This window comes from Mastigoproctus giganteus, chromosome 14 (genome assembly GCF_048544385.1).
Source record: "Mastigoproctus giganteus isolate SK-2022 chromosome 14, ASM4854438v1, whole genome shotgun sequence".
NCBI classification, from domain to species: domain Eukaryota; kingdom Metazoa; phylum Arthropoda; class Arachnida; order Uropygi; family Thelyphonidae; genus Mastigoproctus; species Mastigoproctus giganteus.
In genome coordinates, this window is record NC_143588.1 from 103,870,676 (window position 1) to 103,888,321 (window position 17,646).

General features: G+C 36.3%; 1 protein-coding gene across 1 annotated transcript in view; it reads left to right on the forward strand.

The window, feature by feature from the left end:
- Window positions 1–4,878: 4,878 nt before the first annotated feature.
- The window catches only part of HDAC3 (histone deacetylase 3), an 84,947-nt gene continuing 72,179 nt past the window's right edge, over window positions 4,879–17,646 (forward strand). Inside the window, exon 1 of the mRNA XM_090388837.1 lies at window positions 4,879–5,012. Within this exon, the coding sequence (XP_090244963.1) occupies window positions 4,955–5,012 (58 nt within the window). The 5' untranslated portion in view covers window positions 4,879–4,954. The remainder of the gene's footprint in view (window positions 5,013–17,646) is intronic.

Genomic DNA, 17,646 nt, shown 5'->3' on the forward strand with positions numbered 1-17,646 from the left:
ATCCATGCCTTCCAAGAAATTATCTAGTTCACCCTTAAATTTATTCAATCCATTCACTTCCACAACAACAGATGGAAGTCTGTTCCAACAATGAACTAACCGCTGGCTGAAGACAAATTTTCGCATATCTATCCTGCAACCAACCTTCCTCAACTTGAATTTAGGTCCTCGCATGTGTGCATTTCAGCAAGTGGAAGAACACCATTAACATTCAGCCTACTCCATCCATTCAAGGCTTTAAACATCTCAATCACATCTCTCGCAGGTGCCTAGTCTCGAGACACCACGATTTTCAGAACTGAAGTCTTTCTAGGTAAGAGCACGGTTTTGTACCCTTCACCAATCTGGTTGCCCTCCTCTGCACCCACTCCAGCAGATATACATCCCTCCCTAAAGTGAGGCCTCCAGACATGTATACAGTACGCAAAATGAGGCTTAACCATGACCATATTCAAAGGGATAATCCCCTCCTCGTCCCTGATTGCAACATTTCTGTATATCATTGAAAAAAACACCATGAACTGTCCTGGCAGCATTTCTGCACTGCTTAGTGAATTTCATGTGTGACTGCACAATTACCCCAGGTATTTTTCATTCTCAACTCCCCTGTCCCCCCTGAATGTAGTACCATACCATTGATAAGTTAGTCTGAGGTTACTGCTACCGATGTGCAGCACCTTGCATTTGTCAAAGTTAAACTTCAACTGCCATTTCTCAGTCCATCGACCCAATTTTCCTAGATCTTGAAGCAGTAGCTCATCCTGATGACTGTTATTAACCACTCTGCCAACCTTTGAGTAACTAGTAACTTAGACATTAAGTATGATATACCTTCATCAATATCATTGTCGAATATTGAAAACAACAATGATCCAGCACCGAATCCTGGGGAACTCCACTAATAACATTAGTCCACTCATAGCAGCTCCCATTGAAAACTACTCTCTGTCTTCTTCTTCCACTTAACCATCCCTTTATCCATAGTGTTAAATTGCCTTAATTTCATATTGCTCCAGTTTATACAACAATCTTTTGTGTACAACATTATCAAAAGTATATGAAATCTAAGTATGTGACGTTAAAATTATTTTTTGAATCCAGTTTCTTGATCACTATATCATAGTGACTTATCAGATTGGTTAGACAAGACTGCCCCTTGACAAATCTATGCAGTAAAATTGCATGCTTGTCCAAATGGCCCTGCATTTCTTCTTTAACGAGTGACGGCATTATTTTCCCTGGAACAGACGTTAAGCTAATTTCTCATGTCACCTTTTGAACCCCTTTATGAATATTAGCACTTCTCCAGTCCTATGGACTGGAGAAGTGCTAAAACTTCTGGAAACCTTCCCTAAAGAATTCTACATGTGTGAATGTAGATGCAAGATACCTATTCAATTTGTCTGTAACCTGAGCAGGATCATCAAGAGTTAACCCATAGACATCAAGTAGCCCAATGTGATTCAACCGCTTTCTTCTACTCTTAATATAAGCATAGAAGCCTTTGAGGTTTTTCTTTGCATTCATTGCCAGAGACTTTTCATAATCTGCCTTAGCTTGCCTGACCTCCATTGTGACTTGATCATAGACTAATTTATATATACCATAGGCTTTTGTATCATCTAATAACTCAAATGCATCCCATGCACTTTTCTTCTCTACCACGTGTTTCAATAGTTCATCTGACATCCATTTAGGTCTAAGCCTCGAACAGTATTTCTTTGATGGTATGAAAAGCCTAGTAGCCTTTTGATTACTTCCCTGAATACTTCCCATTTAGAATTTGCTGATAAGATCATCATCAGTTAGCCCCACTGCACATTTAAAATGTCTTTTAAAATGTTTTTAAATTGTCTGAGCCCTCTTTAGTCACCCTTAGGAAAGGTGGACCCTTACCCTTGACACTAGTTATATCTTCATTAAATTCCACATTAATACTCTGTGATCGCTGCCACCCAGTGGGTCTTTTACCTGCAGATACTCAAAGCATGAAGAATCACTGCTGATAATGAGATCAAGGGTGTTGCCTCCTCTTGTTGCCTCTCTAACATTCTTCTGTAGAAAACAATCATCCAAGTGATCCACAAAAATTTTGCTAGTGTGCGAGTGACCAACCTACAAATTCCAGTCAACATGTGGAAAGTTAAAATCCCGATTATGAGATATTCTGATTTGCTGCCCTACTCTGTTCCTCTGTATATCTGTTTGGTATACTCATAACACTCATTAGACCTATAAAACACTCCTACTCTCAATTTTGTTTTCCCATTGTTTGTATCACACCAAATTGCCTCAACATTGTACTCATCACCCAAGTCAACTGGGTGCACTGCCTTAGATTTAATATTCTTCTTAACTAAGAGCATAATCCCTGCACCTCTCTTCTCCTCTCCAATCTATCCTTCTTGTATACAAAAATTTAAAAATTATGATATTAGGGTCCCTGTAAATGATTACATCTACCCATATTGATTTTGTCTATAAATTGCGTATGTTCTCTGGTCGATTTGCCTGTTTGCTGGACGGAAAAACCCCAATTTCTGGGGGAAAACCTTGCTATCTACGCCTGAGACCGACTAACTCAGCCTTGGAGTGAAAAAATCCCACTAAAGTTCCTCGCGTCATCGACGGGATTCGAACCCGAGCCTTTTCCACCCGGTGAGGGGAGGACGGTAACGACCTTCTTGTATATATTGTACGCCCCATATTCAAATTCAGCATCACTTATGGGTAGTAGAGTTGGCCCTCATGGGTAGCAGAGTTCGTAGGATCGTCGTCCTGGCCACACCGGGTGTAAGAGACCTGAGTTCGAGTCCCGTCGATGATGGGAGATATTATAATGGGTCTTATTAACAACGTGGCTGAGTTAGTCTGTCTCAGGCAATGGTACAATGGATTTTTATCCAGGAAACTTGGGTTTTTCGTTCAGCAAACAGAAAATCGACCTCAGAACACACGCAATTTACAGACAATATACACAGAGCAATATGGCTTTAGTTGCCGATGCTCCTAAAACCCTACTACACAAACAAAATCAACTTATGTCTGAGTTGCACCACGTCTCCGCTGTTCCTACAATGTCTGCATTCGACGACTTAATCACAGCTTCAAATTCAACAAATTTATTTACAATGCACCTAGCATTACTGTACATATACATGCACGTGTTCTTACTCTTAGTTACTCTAATTCAGCCCATTTATTCATTTGTTCCATGATGACCCACAGCAGGGCTTGAAATCCCAGATATCTTGCTTTCCATAGTGCTGCGTGCACTAATAGTAGCAATGCAAGAATCACTTTCGCCTCTGCATGCGGCTGTAATTAAACTATTAGTCTCTGTGTATCTCACCAAGCTATCAGTTTTTCAACCCACCTATCACTGACTCGATAGCTTCAGTAAATATTCTTGCACCCCTTTTATTCAAGTGTATCCCATTTCTGGAAAAACAGTCTCTCCTGTTAACAAGCACAGCCACGCTAAAAAAAATTCTTATCCAGTAGACAATGCTCATTGATGATACGTTCAGCTTCACATCGTTAACAGCGTTAACAGCCACAATGATGTTCGTTTTGCCCGAGCTATTCTTCATATGTAGGTTGGGATGAAACGAGCTATATCAAGCAGATGTCCACCACAGTACAATCTGAGGCAACTGCGTAATGCAATTTAATCTGATGAGTCAGCATTCCTACGAAATGCTCTCAGTACCGCGTAGAGCTCGTACCTCAGCGACCTGAGGTTGTTCTCCTTGGAAGTAAAGTAATTATAATCTCATTCTCCTCCCACACCATATGGAAAAGTCTTAGTTCGAATCTCATCCATGATGCAAGAAACTTTTGTGGGCTTTTTTCACACAGTGGACAAATTGGTTTCTTTCAGGCGTGGGAGTAGCACGATTTTTCTCTCGAAAATGCCAGTTTTTTCCACTGTGAACAGGCAAACCGACCAGAAAACATACTCCATTTACAAACCCAGTACACTTTTAGTGTGAGCTTTGGCTAGAAGAACTTCTGACATCAAATATTTGCTTAAATTGGTAGATAATATAAACAGCTTTTGTGTAATTTATAGTTGGCCTGAAGGAGAATAGATCAAAAGCTCCAAATAGGTTGGTGATCAGATTGCTAGAGTGACTAGTCCCTCGTGGTGTGCCTATTTAGCTGAAAGCGGAGGTCACGTTTTGTGGTGCAGAATCCAGTTTGATACTAGCCGAATTCCTTAGCTGCATGTTAACAAGAGGAGTGGAGTGGGAGAGGGGCTACAATAGGTATACGGCAATGCTCCCAGAATGAAATTGGCTCCTAATTCCAAAAAAAGTGAGCTTTCCTTTAATCCATCGCATGTATTCTTTGCCTGAGTCCACCTACTCAACTATGAAAGCCACCGTCCAAAAAATTGTCCTCTTAATAGGGAAAATTTCTGAAACGGGGCCATTCTGTAAATAGATTCTCCCAGATCCTTCCAACAGCGACGAAAGACTGTAGTAGCTGTTAAAACAACGGATATTATCTTAAAATACATTTTCTTAAAAGTTAAACTGCCATATATTTTTCATCTGTAATAAACTTCTCCATGTGTCGCTGTATAACTAATAAATGATTTTTTTTTTTTTTTTTTTTTTTGTGGGGGGGTTTACGTTGCGAAAACGTGTATTCCGCTGGATCAAAGAAACGGAGCGTTTAGTGGTATTTCCGTAATTTCATTATTTTGTAAATGTGATAAAAAAGTATTTAATCTTCTGAATTTTCGAGAAAGTTATTTTTATATGAAGTTTTAGTATTAAGGACATCTTTTCGGGCGTGCTTACCACGTATCCCATTTTCAATAGGTTTTAATTTTTTTTATTTTTTTTTTATTTGGATTTAGGACTGAAGTTGTAATATAAAGGACATTGCAACATATAACCAGGTTATAGTTACCTAATCATATATTAATGGTTCCACATGCAGTATGACAAAGAAAAGCGTTGTATATTTTTGGGATCCAGATGTAGGAAATTTTCATTATGGTAAGTTTAAATTTTCTGTTAAAATATGACTTTATTCATCAATGCGTTAGTTGTAATGCGCTGGTTTGTAGTATAGGCGATGCTCTTTTCGTCATACTCTGTCAATGTGACACTTGATTATCAAGCAGTCATGTTTTTTTTTTTTTTAACCTCAGTGTCAATACCCCCTGAAATACAAAAGTTCACTCACATCAGTACTTCTGGAAGCATAATATATATGAAAATAAACATATAAAAACATAGTTGTATATCAGCCCTCATCATGATGTGGACAGATATAAATCCTCCCCAATGATATATTCACTTTGCCAATATTTCTTCTTCCTTTCCATTTTAGTTTTTTGTCCACGCTGCTTTAATTTTACAATTTGAAAAAATATAAATATATATTAAGATGAAGCACCCAAATAGTCCTAGGTCTATTATTATATAAAAATAAAAAAAAAGATCAGGTAAGCCTAAAATCATGATATTGCATAAAAAGAGCAATCATCTGAACACATCAGGTATATACCCCCCTATTTGAAAGGACATGGCCCTCAAACTTCTATCTAAATGATAATTTAGTATTGCAAATAAATAGCATTATATTCGATGGTGCTTTTATTTCGGAGATACTGGGGTTCACCCCCATAAGAATATTGTAAACCGTAATAAAATTATTCTCCAAGGCTAATTTCAATGAAAATTTCCTTATAACAAAAATATTTCCAGATTCTGGATGGCCCCTTTGTTATTCATGCTTTTAAGTCTTGTTTGAATAAACAATTTCGATAAAAAATTGAGGGTTAACCTTTACAAGCTGGTACCCTTCCGTTTGATGTTGCGAGTAGCAGTAATTGACATGCCATAATCTGCTATGGTTAGTCTTAGGGTGTTTATCCCCCCTTTACCACTGTCCCCCTTACCACTGTTTTAAAATTGGAAAACGAGTGTCTGATTTTAAAACAGCAGTAAGGGGAAGAATAAATACCCTACCTAAGACTAACCATAGCAGGCTAGGCATATGCAGTGACATCATGCCTCCTCAACTCAACCAGAAGGTTACCAGCTTGTAAAGATTAACCAAATTTAGTACTGCAAATTATTTAAGTCCACCTGATGTCATTAGTATCAAAAGCTTTGAAATTGTAGTATACAATGTCATCCGAATTATTCATTTTCCTCCAGAAAATGAATTCGTTTACAACAAAAGCACAATTTATGTGAAATTATGAATGACACTGTGTACATGTGTAAATGTAGCTACAGGAGGAATTTATTTCAAGAAGTAAAATTGGTTGTTATAAAAGATGTAGCAAAAGAATTAAATGTCATAGCCTCTATATTTTTAAATGATTATGCTCAAATCATATTCTCTCCTCCTTCCTTTCCTCCCAGTATGCAATGGTACAGATGCTGGCACTTTTAGAAAGGTGCTGAAGAAATTTTTAAAAATGCTCAAATCAAATAAAACTTCCTAAAAGAAGATCTAGGACTGTCGAGGCCTTTTTTTTTTTTTTTTTTCATGATTTCTAGTCTTTTACTCTGGAAACATTCTTGTAAGTGGTTCACTCATTCAGTAAAAAAAAAAAAAAAAAAAAAAAAACACATTACAATTAACAATTTTATTGAACATAGTAAGAGTATGATAACTGCACTTACAAATAATATGCTTTCTAAAAAATTTATGAACAAATAATTTTATAGTACATATTTTTAATTTTGTTTATTTACTGTTGATTTTAAAGTCGATATCTAACCTTCCACTGCTAGTATCTGATGGATGCCATTATTTAAAATTTTCTATTATATTTTCAGGGCCGTATTTATGAACAGGCACATGAGGCCTGTTCATAACACCCTGATCCAAACTAGGGCCCGATTGTACCTACCATGTAAACAGACACAGGTGAAATTTACTAAAAGTGTGGATGACTCATTTCTGCAAAACAACAGATGAATTTAAGGATAAAGGAAGATTACTCTATACTAATTCCCTAATAGGGTGCTCACAGTAGAACACAGATTGACCACGACGTTGTTGTTAGCGTTTTTAATGCATGACAAAATGTCCGATTTATCATTATTATTTATCGGTAACAAACTCTATAAATTATGACGACATAATTGCTAAATTTGCAAAATTAAGAGCAAGGAAAAAAAACATTTGAACCGACTAGTAACCAGTGTTAGATTCTGGTGAAATTTAAAAAATTCTTATCTGCATATGCGTTGCAGATGGTCTGGGATTTTTATAAGGTTGGACTGAATATATTAAATATTCTTATGTTTTTAGTTCATATTTAATAATGTGTTAATATTTGGTACCATACAGGTATTATTAAAACTATTATTCTCTTAACCTCTTGTATTTTGTATAATACTTGTGTTTAATTATTATGTTATATAAATAAATTATTTTGGCAATGCAAAATTTTTACTGTCCTAGTTTATTGATAAAAATGTTTAGGAGCCTCAAAATAAATTTGTGTTCCTCTGGCCTTGAAACACCTAAGTATGGCCCTGTATATTTTTAAAATTTATAAATAAAATCAGATCCTCCTTGTGTGCCTTTTCCCAGCAATATTCCCTAACTGTTTATACAGTATTTTCTGTTTTTGTTTTGATATACAGGGGGTCCCCAGTATCCGAGTCCCCGCAGTTATGAGGATTTGAAAATTAAAGAATTAAAGAAAGCCCTTGAGAAAATTAATCAAGCACTGAATATTTTTGTGCAAAGTTAGACTAATTCTGTGACACAATTTTATGAAAAATATGGCAAAAAAAAACACAACTCCTCTGGATTCATTTTTTTACAAAAAAATTTAAATAGTGTAACTTCAATTAACTGTTCTTAACCTTACATTGTTCAACATATTATAATAAAAAATATCTAATAAAATAATTGTCTCATTTTTCGGTTCCTTCAATCCATGTTTTGTTATGTACGAATACATATTACACATTACTAATATTTGGTCCCCATTTTACGTGGATTTGTTTTAAGTGTAATTTTCTGGAACCAATTATCCTCGAATAACGAGGATCCCCTGCACTATGAAATACGAGGCATTTTTTTTTTTTTAGGTTGGCTCATAACAGCAGCCACAAAAGCATCCATCTTTTTTCAAGGCAATTTCTGTTCCCAATGGCATCTGTGAGATGCTACTGACAGATGTCTGTCATTAGATGTCATGCAAGTGTTTGTGTTTCAATCTGGGGTATTATTATTATTATCATCAGCTGTACGGTGCAAGAAAGCCCAAGGCTTATGCTGCACCAGCCAAAAAAAATTCCCAAGTACCCTGAGTGAGTGAGTGAGAGAGAGAGTCAGTCAGAAATAAAGGAGTTGCCAAGAAAGAGAAGAATGATGATATCCAGCTCAGGACCCTGGGTGTGCCAAGTCCATACTCACCAGATGTGAGCCCCTGGGGTTTATTTAGTGACCTTAAATTCTAAAAAAATACAATAAAAACTTTATTATTACTGGCTGCTCTTGTTTGTTTTATAAATTAAGTTAAGCAATTCATAATTAATTGATTAGTGTTTTCTAAAAAAGATAAAGTTTAGTAAAAAAATAAAAAAAATTACAATTTTTCTGATTAAAACAAAAAAATGGGTGGCTCACAGGTGCCATGTAAGAATCTTTGTTAAATCAAAGATGCAAGCTAGGGAAGGCTAAGTAAAATAAAGTTTAAATTACTTATATTTATTAGAAAGGTGCAGCAGAATTTATTTGAACAAGTAATGGTTCTTATCAGTGATAACTAGCAGGGATAAGGAGGTGATTATCCCCTTGTATAAGGCAATGGTCAGGCCACACCTCAAGTACTGTATACAAGTCTAGAAGTCTCATTTTAGGAAGGATGTAGAACTGCTGGAGCGAGTACAGAGAAGGGCAACGAGATTGGTGAATGAAACAAAGGGTTGCTCTTACGAAGAAAGGCTTAAGCTCTGCAAATTGCAGTGTCTGGAGACTAGGCACCTCTGAGGGGATCTGATTGAGGTGTATAAGGCCTTGAATGGTTTGAGCAAGGTCAATGCTGCTGAGATACTTCCTCTTGTCTAGATTAATTGCCTGAGGGGGCATAAACTGAAATTGAGGAAAGACAGTTGTAGAATAGATGTGCGGAAGTTTGCCTTTAGCCAGCGGGTGGTTGATTGTTGGAACAAACTTTCATCTGTTATAGAATTTGATAGCTTAAATAGATTCAAGACAAATATTTGGAGTGAATGGATGGGTGAAATGGAAAGGTTTTTTTTTTTTTTTTTTTATTGGCTGATTTTCTATAAGCTTGTTTTCTTGTATCATATGCCTCTCCTAATGCTAATATCAGTAATAACTCTCAGTGATATTCATCAGAATGAAACCTTGGTGCAACCCAGTGATTTGTATGCCTCCATGAAGTCTTTAATGGGATTTTACTGCAAATTAGTTTAATAACGTGTAAATTCATTGCTAAATTCTTGTACTATAATGGCATGTCTGAACCTTCTCTCACACACCAAGTAAATGATGTATATAATATTTTAGCATATGATGGAAGGCTCAATTTACCCCCAAGAAGTGTTATATTAAACTTCTTTCTCCTCCCTTCTCCCAGTACACAAAATAATTTTAAAATATTGACATTTTAAATAATTTTCTGTGTTGAGCATACACATAAAATAAAATGCTGAACACTTCTGTGCTGGTTGTTATTGTCTTTTTTTTTTTTTTTACTTTCAAACACTGATTAATTAACTTATGATCAGCAACGAACATTTCAGTGTTTTCAACAACTTTTTTTTGAAGGTACTATAGTTATTAAAAGCTGTTGTAGTTATAATAGCTGTAATTCTTTAAAACTTAATTTAACAACTAAATTTATCTACTGTAATTCAATTTGAGTACTAATCCCCCACCAATAAAAACCTTAGAACCATCATCCAGTATGGTTTGCATAAACAAGACACAAGTAGGGAAGTTGTGGGTTCAAGTCCATATGCCACTACAAAAATGCAAAATGAACCTTTTGTTGCAAGTTGTGGAACTGAAAATCTGGCTGTCCTTAATTCATTATGTATGTAGTCCCAATGACTATGTAAATTTTTCTGGCCTTGGCCATATCAAAATTTATTTATTTGAAAATGTCATGTCAGCACCTTTTTACCAAAGCATTTTCCTTTCCTAGTGCAAAGTCATTATTTAAAAATATGTATATTGGTATTGTAATTTGAAATTTTAGTAGTTTAAGACATGAGTAAGCTAGAACCAGTATTATTATGCAAACTATATTACAGGAAACAAGCACTGAAGGGGAGAATAGATCAATATATTTATAGTAGACAAAGCTGAAGTGTACAACTTTACGAATATCTATTTGTGTGCAACAATATTTTTCCTTCGTTGGAGACATTTTTAGAGTTTAAAGCAGTCGTTATTAAGTAGACTTGTTAATCCTGTGTATGATACACCAGTAGGTTAGCCTTCAGTATTCCACAGGGTAGAATACTGATGGCTAATGTTTTTTAGTTAGCTAAAATTTTTATCTAGATATACTCTTTTTGGGGGACCCTCCTCCCAACCTTTTTTGAAACCGTATATGCAACTTCAATTCCTATGCGGATTACTGTGATTACTTCATATTGTGATGCTACACGACCCTAGTTGCATGCATTGACACAAAATATAAAACAACCAACCATCTTCATATTATGAAATTGCAGCTGAAAACTGGCCCGTTTAGGAAGATAATAAAAAAAAAGTTTTAGTTGTACAATATGAAATGTTATTTCAGATAATAAATGCTGCAAGAAAAAAAAGCTTTAGAGAAAACACAAAATTAAATTTGTGGACTTCTGTGTGATTCTCTGCTATTCATTCAGGTTCGACTAACACAATCAAGTAACTACATATTCTTTAGAGACTATAATACATAGTGATTAATTTTGCATCTAACCACAGCATCATTTTTACCTGAAATCCTATGGTACCCAGCATATAACATTTATGAAGAGTTGTAGCCATTTATTACTCCTGTCTCCCTGCCATTTTATCCATATTTGTAACCTGCTCTTAATATCATATTGTTCCAATTTATATAAAAATATTAATGTGAAACAGTATCAAAAGCTTTGAAATTGTAGTATATGATGTCATCAGAATTATTCTTTGCCTCCAGTTCCTTTCTGTTGCCCTCATAGTAGCTTATCAGAGTGGTGAGACAGCTGAAATTGTAATATATGATGTTATCAGAATTATTCTTTGCATCTAATTCCTTTGTAATGACTTCATGGTAGATAATCAGAGTGGTGAGACAGCCTTCCCTTAAAAATCCATGCCGCGATTGCCTTAGGAATCCATTCCTGTTTGGTTAGCCATCTATAACCGTTGATACTGTTTCCCTGATACATACTTGTAGGGTTATAGTTACTCACTCCACCCTTTGAACCACCCCTATAGATAGAGGAGGTATTTCCACATCTCCTGTCTGTAGGGACTTCTTTTGAATCCAGGCATGCTCTTGTTATATATCTAAAAGTTTTTTGTTTTTTTTTTAATATTTTGTTGCTTCTTTTTAATATAATTAGGTAGATTCCATTACTCCCAGGTTCCCTGTTCACTTTTAGCTGTTACAGTTCAGACTTCCTTTCATTTGTCATAAAATCGGTTTATTCCCAATTAGTATCAGACTTCTACAATCCCATTTCTGAAAACTGCATGTGGAGTGATGTAGATGCAAAATATTTATCCAGTTTTCCAGAAACCTATACAGGATCAACGATAGTTATGCTAGTCATATTATGTGGACCAATATGATTCATTCCTTTTCTTCTTATTAGTATTAAGAGGCAAATGATGCAAGAAAGCAAGCTTATACAGCAAAAAAAAAAAAAAAAAAAAAAAACCCCTTCCTATTTCACCCCATCCATTCCCTCCAGTAGTTTGTTTAGTTCTTCCATGAATTTATATAAACTATCCACTTCAACAACAAATGGAAGTTGGTTCAACTACCTGCTGCTAAAGGCAAACTTTGGCACATCTATTCTGCAACCATCCTTCCTCAACTTGAATTTATGCTCCCTTAAGCATGTAGTCTGATCAAGACGAATCCCATCAGCAGTGAGCAAGCTCAATGTTGATGGGGGTTCTTCAAAGCCTTAAAACACTTCAGTCACATCACCTTGAAGGTGCCAGTCTCCAGATGCTGTAATTTGCAGAATTCAAGTCTTTCTTGGTAAGAACACCCTTTTGTTCCTCTCACCAATCTTGTTGCCCTTCTCTGTACCTGTTCCAGCAGCTTTACGTCCATCCTAAAATGAGGCTTCCAGACCTGTATGTATGCAGTACTCAAGATGTGGCCTGACCATTGCCTTATAATTGAATAATGGCCTCCGTATACTTGTTATCAAAATTCCTGTATATCATTAACAAAACCCCTTGAACTCTTCTGGCAGCCTGTCTGCACTGCTCAGGAAACTTCATATCTGACTGCACAATTACTGCCACATTTTTCATTTTCCACTACCCTGAGTGTTTTTTTTTTTTTTTTTTATGTGAACCCCAAATATGAGAGGTATTAGAACCTAATGCTTGGGTTGAGAAGATAAAAGAAGATATTTGTTGACATTAGATTTGAACTTCTGTAGACTGTAATTTTCAAGAAATGTGTATGAAGGATGGTTGTTCCAGAAAATGGCAGTTAAATGAGTAACATGAAAAGTTGGTTCTGTGAGTTTGAAGTTGGACTGTAAATGGATGTTGGCTTGGTTTTTGGTTTTATTGGCGCATTAGCTACTAAGGCTATAATGCGCCAGTTGGCTGGTGGTGTCATGTGCTTAGACTGTTTTGAAAGAGAGAACAGGAATTATAGAAGCCAATTCAAAAGAACAGTGCCCATGGAAATATCTATAGAAGAGGCATGCAGCAGAAACAGTATGTCTATGAGACAGCAAGTGGAGAGACTGTTAGAGATGAATCATTAATTAACCTAACTGCCCTCTTCTGAATGGAATCAAAAAGCCTGAGAGAGGTTTTGGGGACACCACCCCAGATGTGGGAACAATATTCCATCGTAGGGCGGATTTGCGATTTATGCAGTGAGAAGCTGTTTGGAATAAAACTAATGCTGAGAGCGAAAGAGAAAACTAAGTTTTTTAGATGCAGAGGAAGCAATATTTGTAATGTGCTTGTGCCAAGAGAGATTAGAGTCAGGGTAATCCCTAAAAGAGATATATCATTTTGCCTAGAAATCGGAGTGTCACCAAAGATAAGCATAGGAGCAAAAGAATCCTTTATGCAAGATATAAGACAAGACTGAGTTTTAGAAGGGTTGAAATCAACTAAGTTGTCTTTGCCCCACTGGAGAATTACCTGAAGATCGGCATTTAAGGAATTGGTAGCAGATTTTCGAGAAGTTGAAGCTGATTGAGCAGGACAGGGTTTCTCAAAATGGAAAGTGGAATGCAATGTGCTATCATCGACAAAACTATGGATGGGATTTCCAGTCAGTGGAAGAAGATCATTAATATACAAGAGGAAAATAGGGGGGAAAGAACTGAACCTTGGGGGACACCGGCATTAGTGGAGAAGTTAGAAGACAGAGGGCCATCTACCATCACCCTCAGTGAGCGATCAGAGAGAAAACTGGATAACCAATTACAAAAAACAGTCAGCAAACCATAAGATGGAAGCTTGTTTAGAAGACCTTTATGCCAAACACGATCAAAAGCTTTTGAGATGTCAAGAGAAACTACTTGTGTTTCACCGAACCTTTCCATTGAATTTGACCTTAGATGGGTAACTAAGCCAGAATATCACCAGTGGATTGACACTGATGGAATCCATACTGGCAATCGTTGATCAGACAGAAGGTTTCTTGGTAGTTTAAGAGTTGGCAGTTAATTGATTTTTCCATTACTTTAGAAAGAGTAGAAGTAATTGCAGATGACTTTCATCAACCGGTGAAATACCACCACTTTGCTTATTGGAGGCTTGAAGTGGTGAAACCCATGTTTAGTCTCTAGAGCAAAGTTTCCGGCATCCCCCCCCCCCCATACTTCTCCTTCAACCCATGCACGGTACTAAGTACAATAGGTTTTGATACCTTTCGTGTTTGGGCTTTTCATAAAAAAAAAAAAAAAAAAAAAATTGCAATGGGATGATAATTGGATAGGAGGGATTTTTCACCCTTTTTAGGAACTGTCTGGATATGAGCAAATTTCCAAGCAGAAGGAAAAACACCTTTGGAATAAGAAAGTGAAAAAAGGTGGCAAAGAACAAGAGTAAGTTCAGGAGCATAGGTTTTGAGAACAAGTGGAGAACTACCATCAGGACCTGGAGCTTTCTTAGCATTGAGATTTGTCAAAATCCTTTTGGCAGAAGACCACAGGAGGCATTGAATGCAGCGTGTTGGGAATGGTGGGAGGTGTTTTACCAAGCTCATTAATACATGAGTTGGAAGTAAAATGGTATGCTAGCAGGTCAGCTTTATCCTTAGCTGAAGTGACAATAGAACCATCTGGTTTTCATAGAGGGGGAGCAGAGATGGGAAAAATGTTGCAGCCAATAGCTTTGGCAAGAGGCCAGAATGCCCGGCTACCATTAGAGCAAGAAGCACGTTTTCTACTCTTAGCCTGTTCAAAATCTAGTTTGGACTGAATATTAACTGCTTTACAATTGTTGCAAGCTTTGGTGTAGGCAGAAAATGAAACTGAAGAATTGGAAACAAGCCAATTACGATATGCATCATTTACACAGTTGGTATGCTACTCTAGAGTTATTGCTAGCTACCCATATGCAGTACTTTGCATTTGTCAATGTTAAACTTCAGTTGCCATTTCTCAACCTATCTGCCTAATTTGTCTAGATCCTTTTGCAATAGCATACCGTCATTACTGTAATTAACCACCCTTCCAACTTTTGTATCATCTGCTGATTTGGACATCAAGCCTGATATGCTTTCATCAATATCACTAATAAATACAGAAAACAACAATGGGCCTAGCACTGAACCATGGGGGACTCCATTAATAACATTAATCCATGAAGAGCAGTGTCCATTGATAATCACTGTCTTCTACGACTCAACCATCCTTTTAGCCATAGCAGTAACTTGCTCATAATGGCACACTGCTTCCATATGTACAGCAGTCTTTTAAATGCAACAGTATCAAAGGCTTTTCTGAACTCCAAGTATATGATATCAAAATTTAATTTTTTGCATCCAGTTCCTTTGTTAGTGCATCATAGTATCCAATCAAATTGGTCAAACAAGATTTCCCCTTCACAAATCCATGTTGCTAAAGTATGACTGAATGGTCATACTTCAGACACAACATGGTCCCTCTAAATAGTCACGCATTACTTCTTTAACCAGTGAATCCATTATTTTCCCTGGGATGGAAATTAAGCTAACAGGTCTGCATTTTCTTGTGGCCCCATTGTGAATTGGAGATACATTTCCAGACCATTGGGATTTCCTCTGAATTCAAAAATGTTCTCGTATTCTTAGCAAACGATTTCTCATTAATCTACCGTAGCATGCCTAATTTTTTGAGTAATTTAATCACAGACTAATTTATACTTGCTGTACTATTCCATGTCCTGTGACATTTTATAATCATACTTCACATTTTTTTTCCTGCTGTTAAACTGATCAGTTTATCTGGTTTGGTCTAAACCTTGAACAATATTCTTAGTGGTATAAAAAGCATTTCTATAATTAATTTCCTGAAGACTGTATCTGTTAACAGCATCAGTTGGATCCACTGAAGAGAATTAGTGTCTAAGCCCATTGTAATCACCTCAGCAAAAGTAAAATTGTTCCCTTTCCCTTCCCCTTCCTTTGACAATAGTTCTTTGAATAAATCCCACATTGATACTCTGTTAATTACAGATGCTGAATGGTTCCTTTACTTGAAGATTCTTAATTATATGATGACTCATTGCTGATAATCAGATAATCTGTATTTTCTCTTATTATTATTATTAGCCATATGGTGCAAGGAAGCCTGAGGCTTATGCTGCACCAGCCAGAAAAAAAAATTTCTGAATTACCCTGAGAGAGAGAGGGGGGGGGGGAAAGAACAAGAGTTAGAAGTAGAAGGGAATCACCAAGAAAGAGAAGAATGATAATATCCAGCTTAGGACCCTGGGTGTACCAAGCCCATACTCACCAGATGTGAGCCCCTGGAGTTATCTTCTTTAAAGCAGGGTAGCATATATTTCTATTTGCACTTGAGTGGCCAAAAGTCATGAATCAGTCCTGAAGTAACTGCTGATATGCAAATGTTTTCAGCTTTGATTATATATATATATATAAAAAATAGGCAGGAGGAAATAGTTGAACTCTGAACAGAAAAACCTACAAAAATATATATTTTTTTTTTTTTTTTGTTGTTGGCACATCGACTTCTGTGGCCATAATGCACCTCCCAAGATTTTTTGCACTACTCTGATCCAAGCCAGAGGCAGGATTCAAACCCGCAACCTTTGCGTTTCCAGGCAGGCACTTTATCCACCCAGCTAACTCGGTTGACAAATATGATGTATTGTGATACCCTAGTTTTAAGCATTAACATAAGATTTAAGTAAAATATCTTTTTAAAATTCATATTTTTATTAAAATATGAATTGGTAATATACTCATTTCCACAGTAGTTAATTTTCAGTTTGCTGAAGTAATACATGGTAAGTTTTCTTAGGCCTTTGAAAATTTTATTGACATTGTTTGATGAAAGTTAATAAGTTTACTTTCAAAAATTATCAAAATATGAATCAAGAAGACAGGCTTTAAAATTTATACACAAAGTGCGGGAGGGGATAATTGAAATGCCAGGTCCGATTATGGCATCTAACGTATAGTTCGTATCCAAAAAAAAAAAAAGAGTCAGTTATTGATAATAGACATTAATGTATAAAAATATGAAAGCATCACTGTTACAGCAAAACTTTTGCATATTTAATTATTGGAGACAATAATATATATAATCGGCCACACGAGTATGCTGGATGATGCCAGGAGGTATTGTTTCTGTTCAGGGAAGGGGTAATCAGTACGTATATGTTTTTTTGTTTTTTTTTTTAAGCAGATTGATAACAAAACCTTTCATTGAACAAATGGCAACAACAAACTGCATAAAACGGCACTCTTTCTTTTATGAAATTCTAATTTGCTTGGTTTTTACTTTTTATCCATAATTTGTCCTACATTAGGGTTGTCACAAACAACAGCTGTGACCACCCTAATGTAGATTTGGGGAAGTTATCAAATATGTTTATATCCGGGGGAAAAGGGGGTCCTGAGATTCATCTGATTCCCTCACTGACTCCAACGGGAGGGGTGGGGGATCTTTATTTATTTTCTCTTGTTTAGCAGCTGAATAAAAACAAAACCGATAAATTACAAGTATCCTTCATTCACAATCCTACATTAGATCCCATAGAAAGTTAAAAAAAAAAAAAAAAACAGATGAGTTGGCTCCCTTCCCCAGAGACTGTCAACAAGAAACTTCCTTTATGTCAAAGCAGTGGCTCTGTTCCAAGGCCAACCAACCTCCCCCTATCCACATCTCTAAAGAAAAATTCTGAGTGCGTGCCTGATTTATGTTTTACCTATTCCGTATGGTTTACTAGCAGAATAAAATAGTGAATAAAACAAAACTGAAA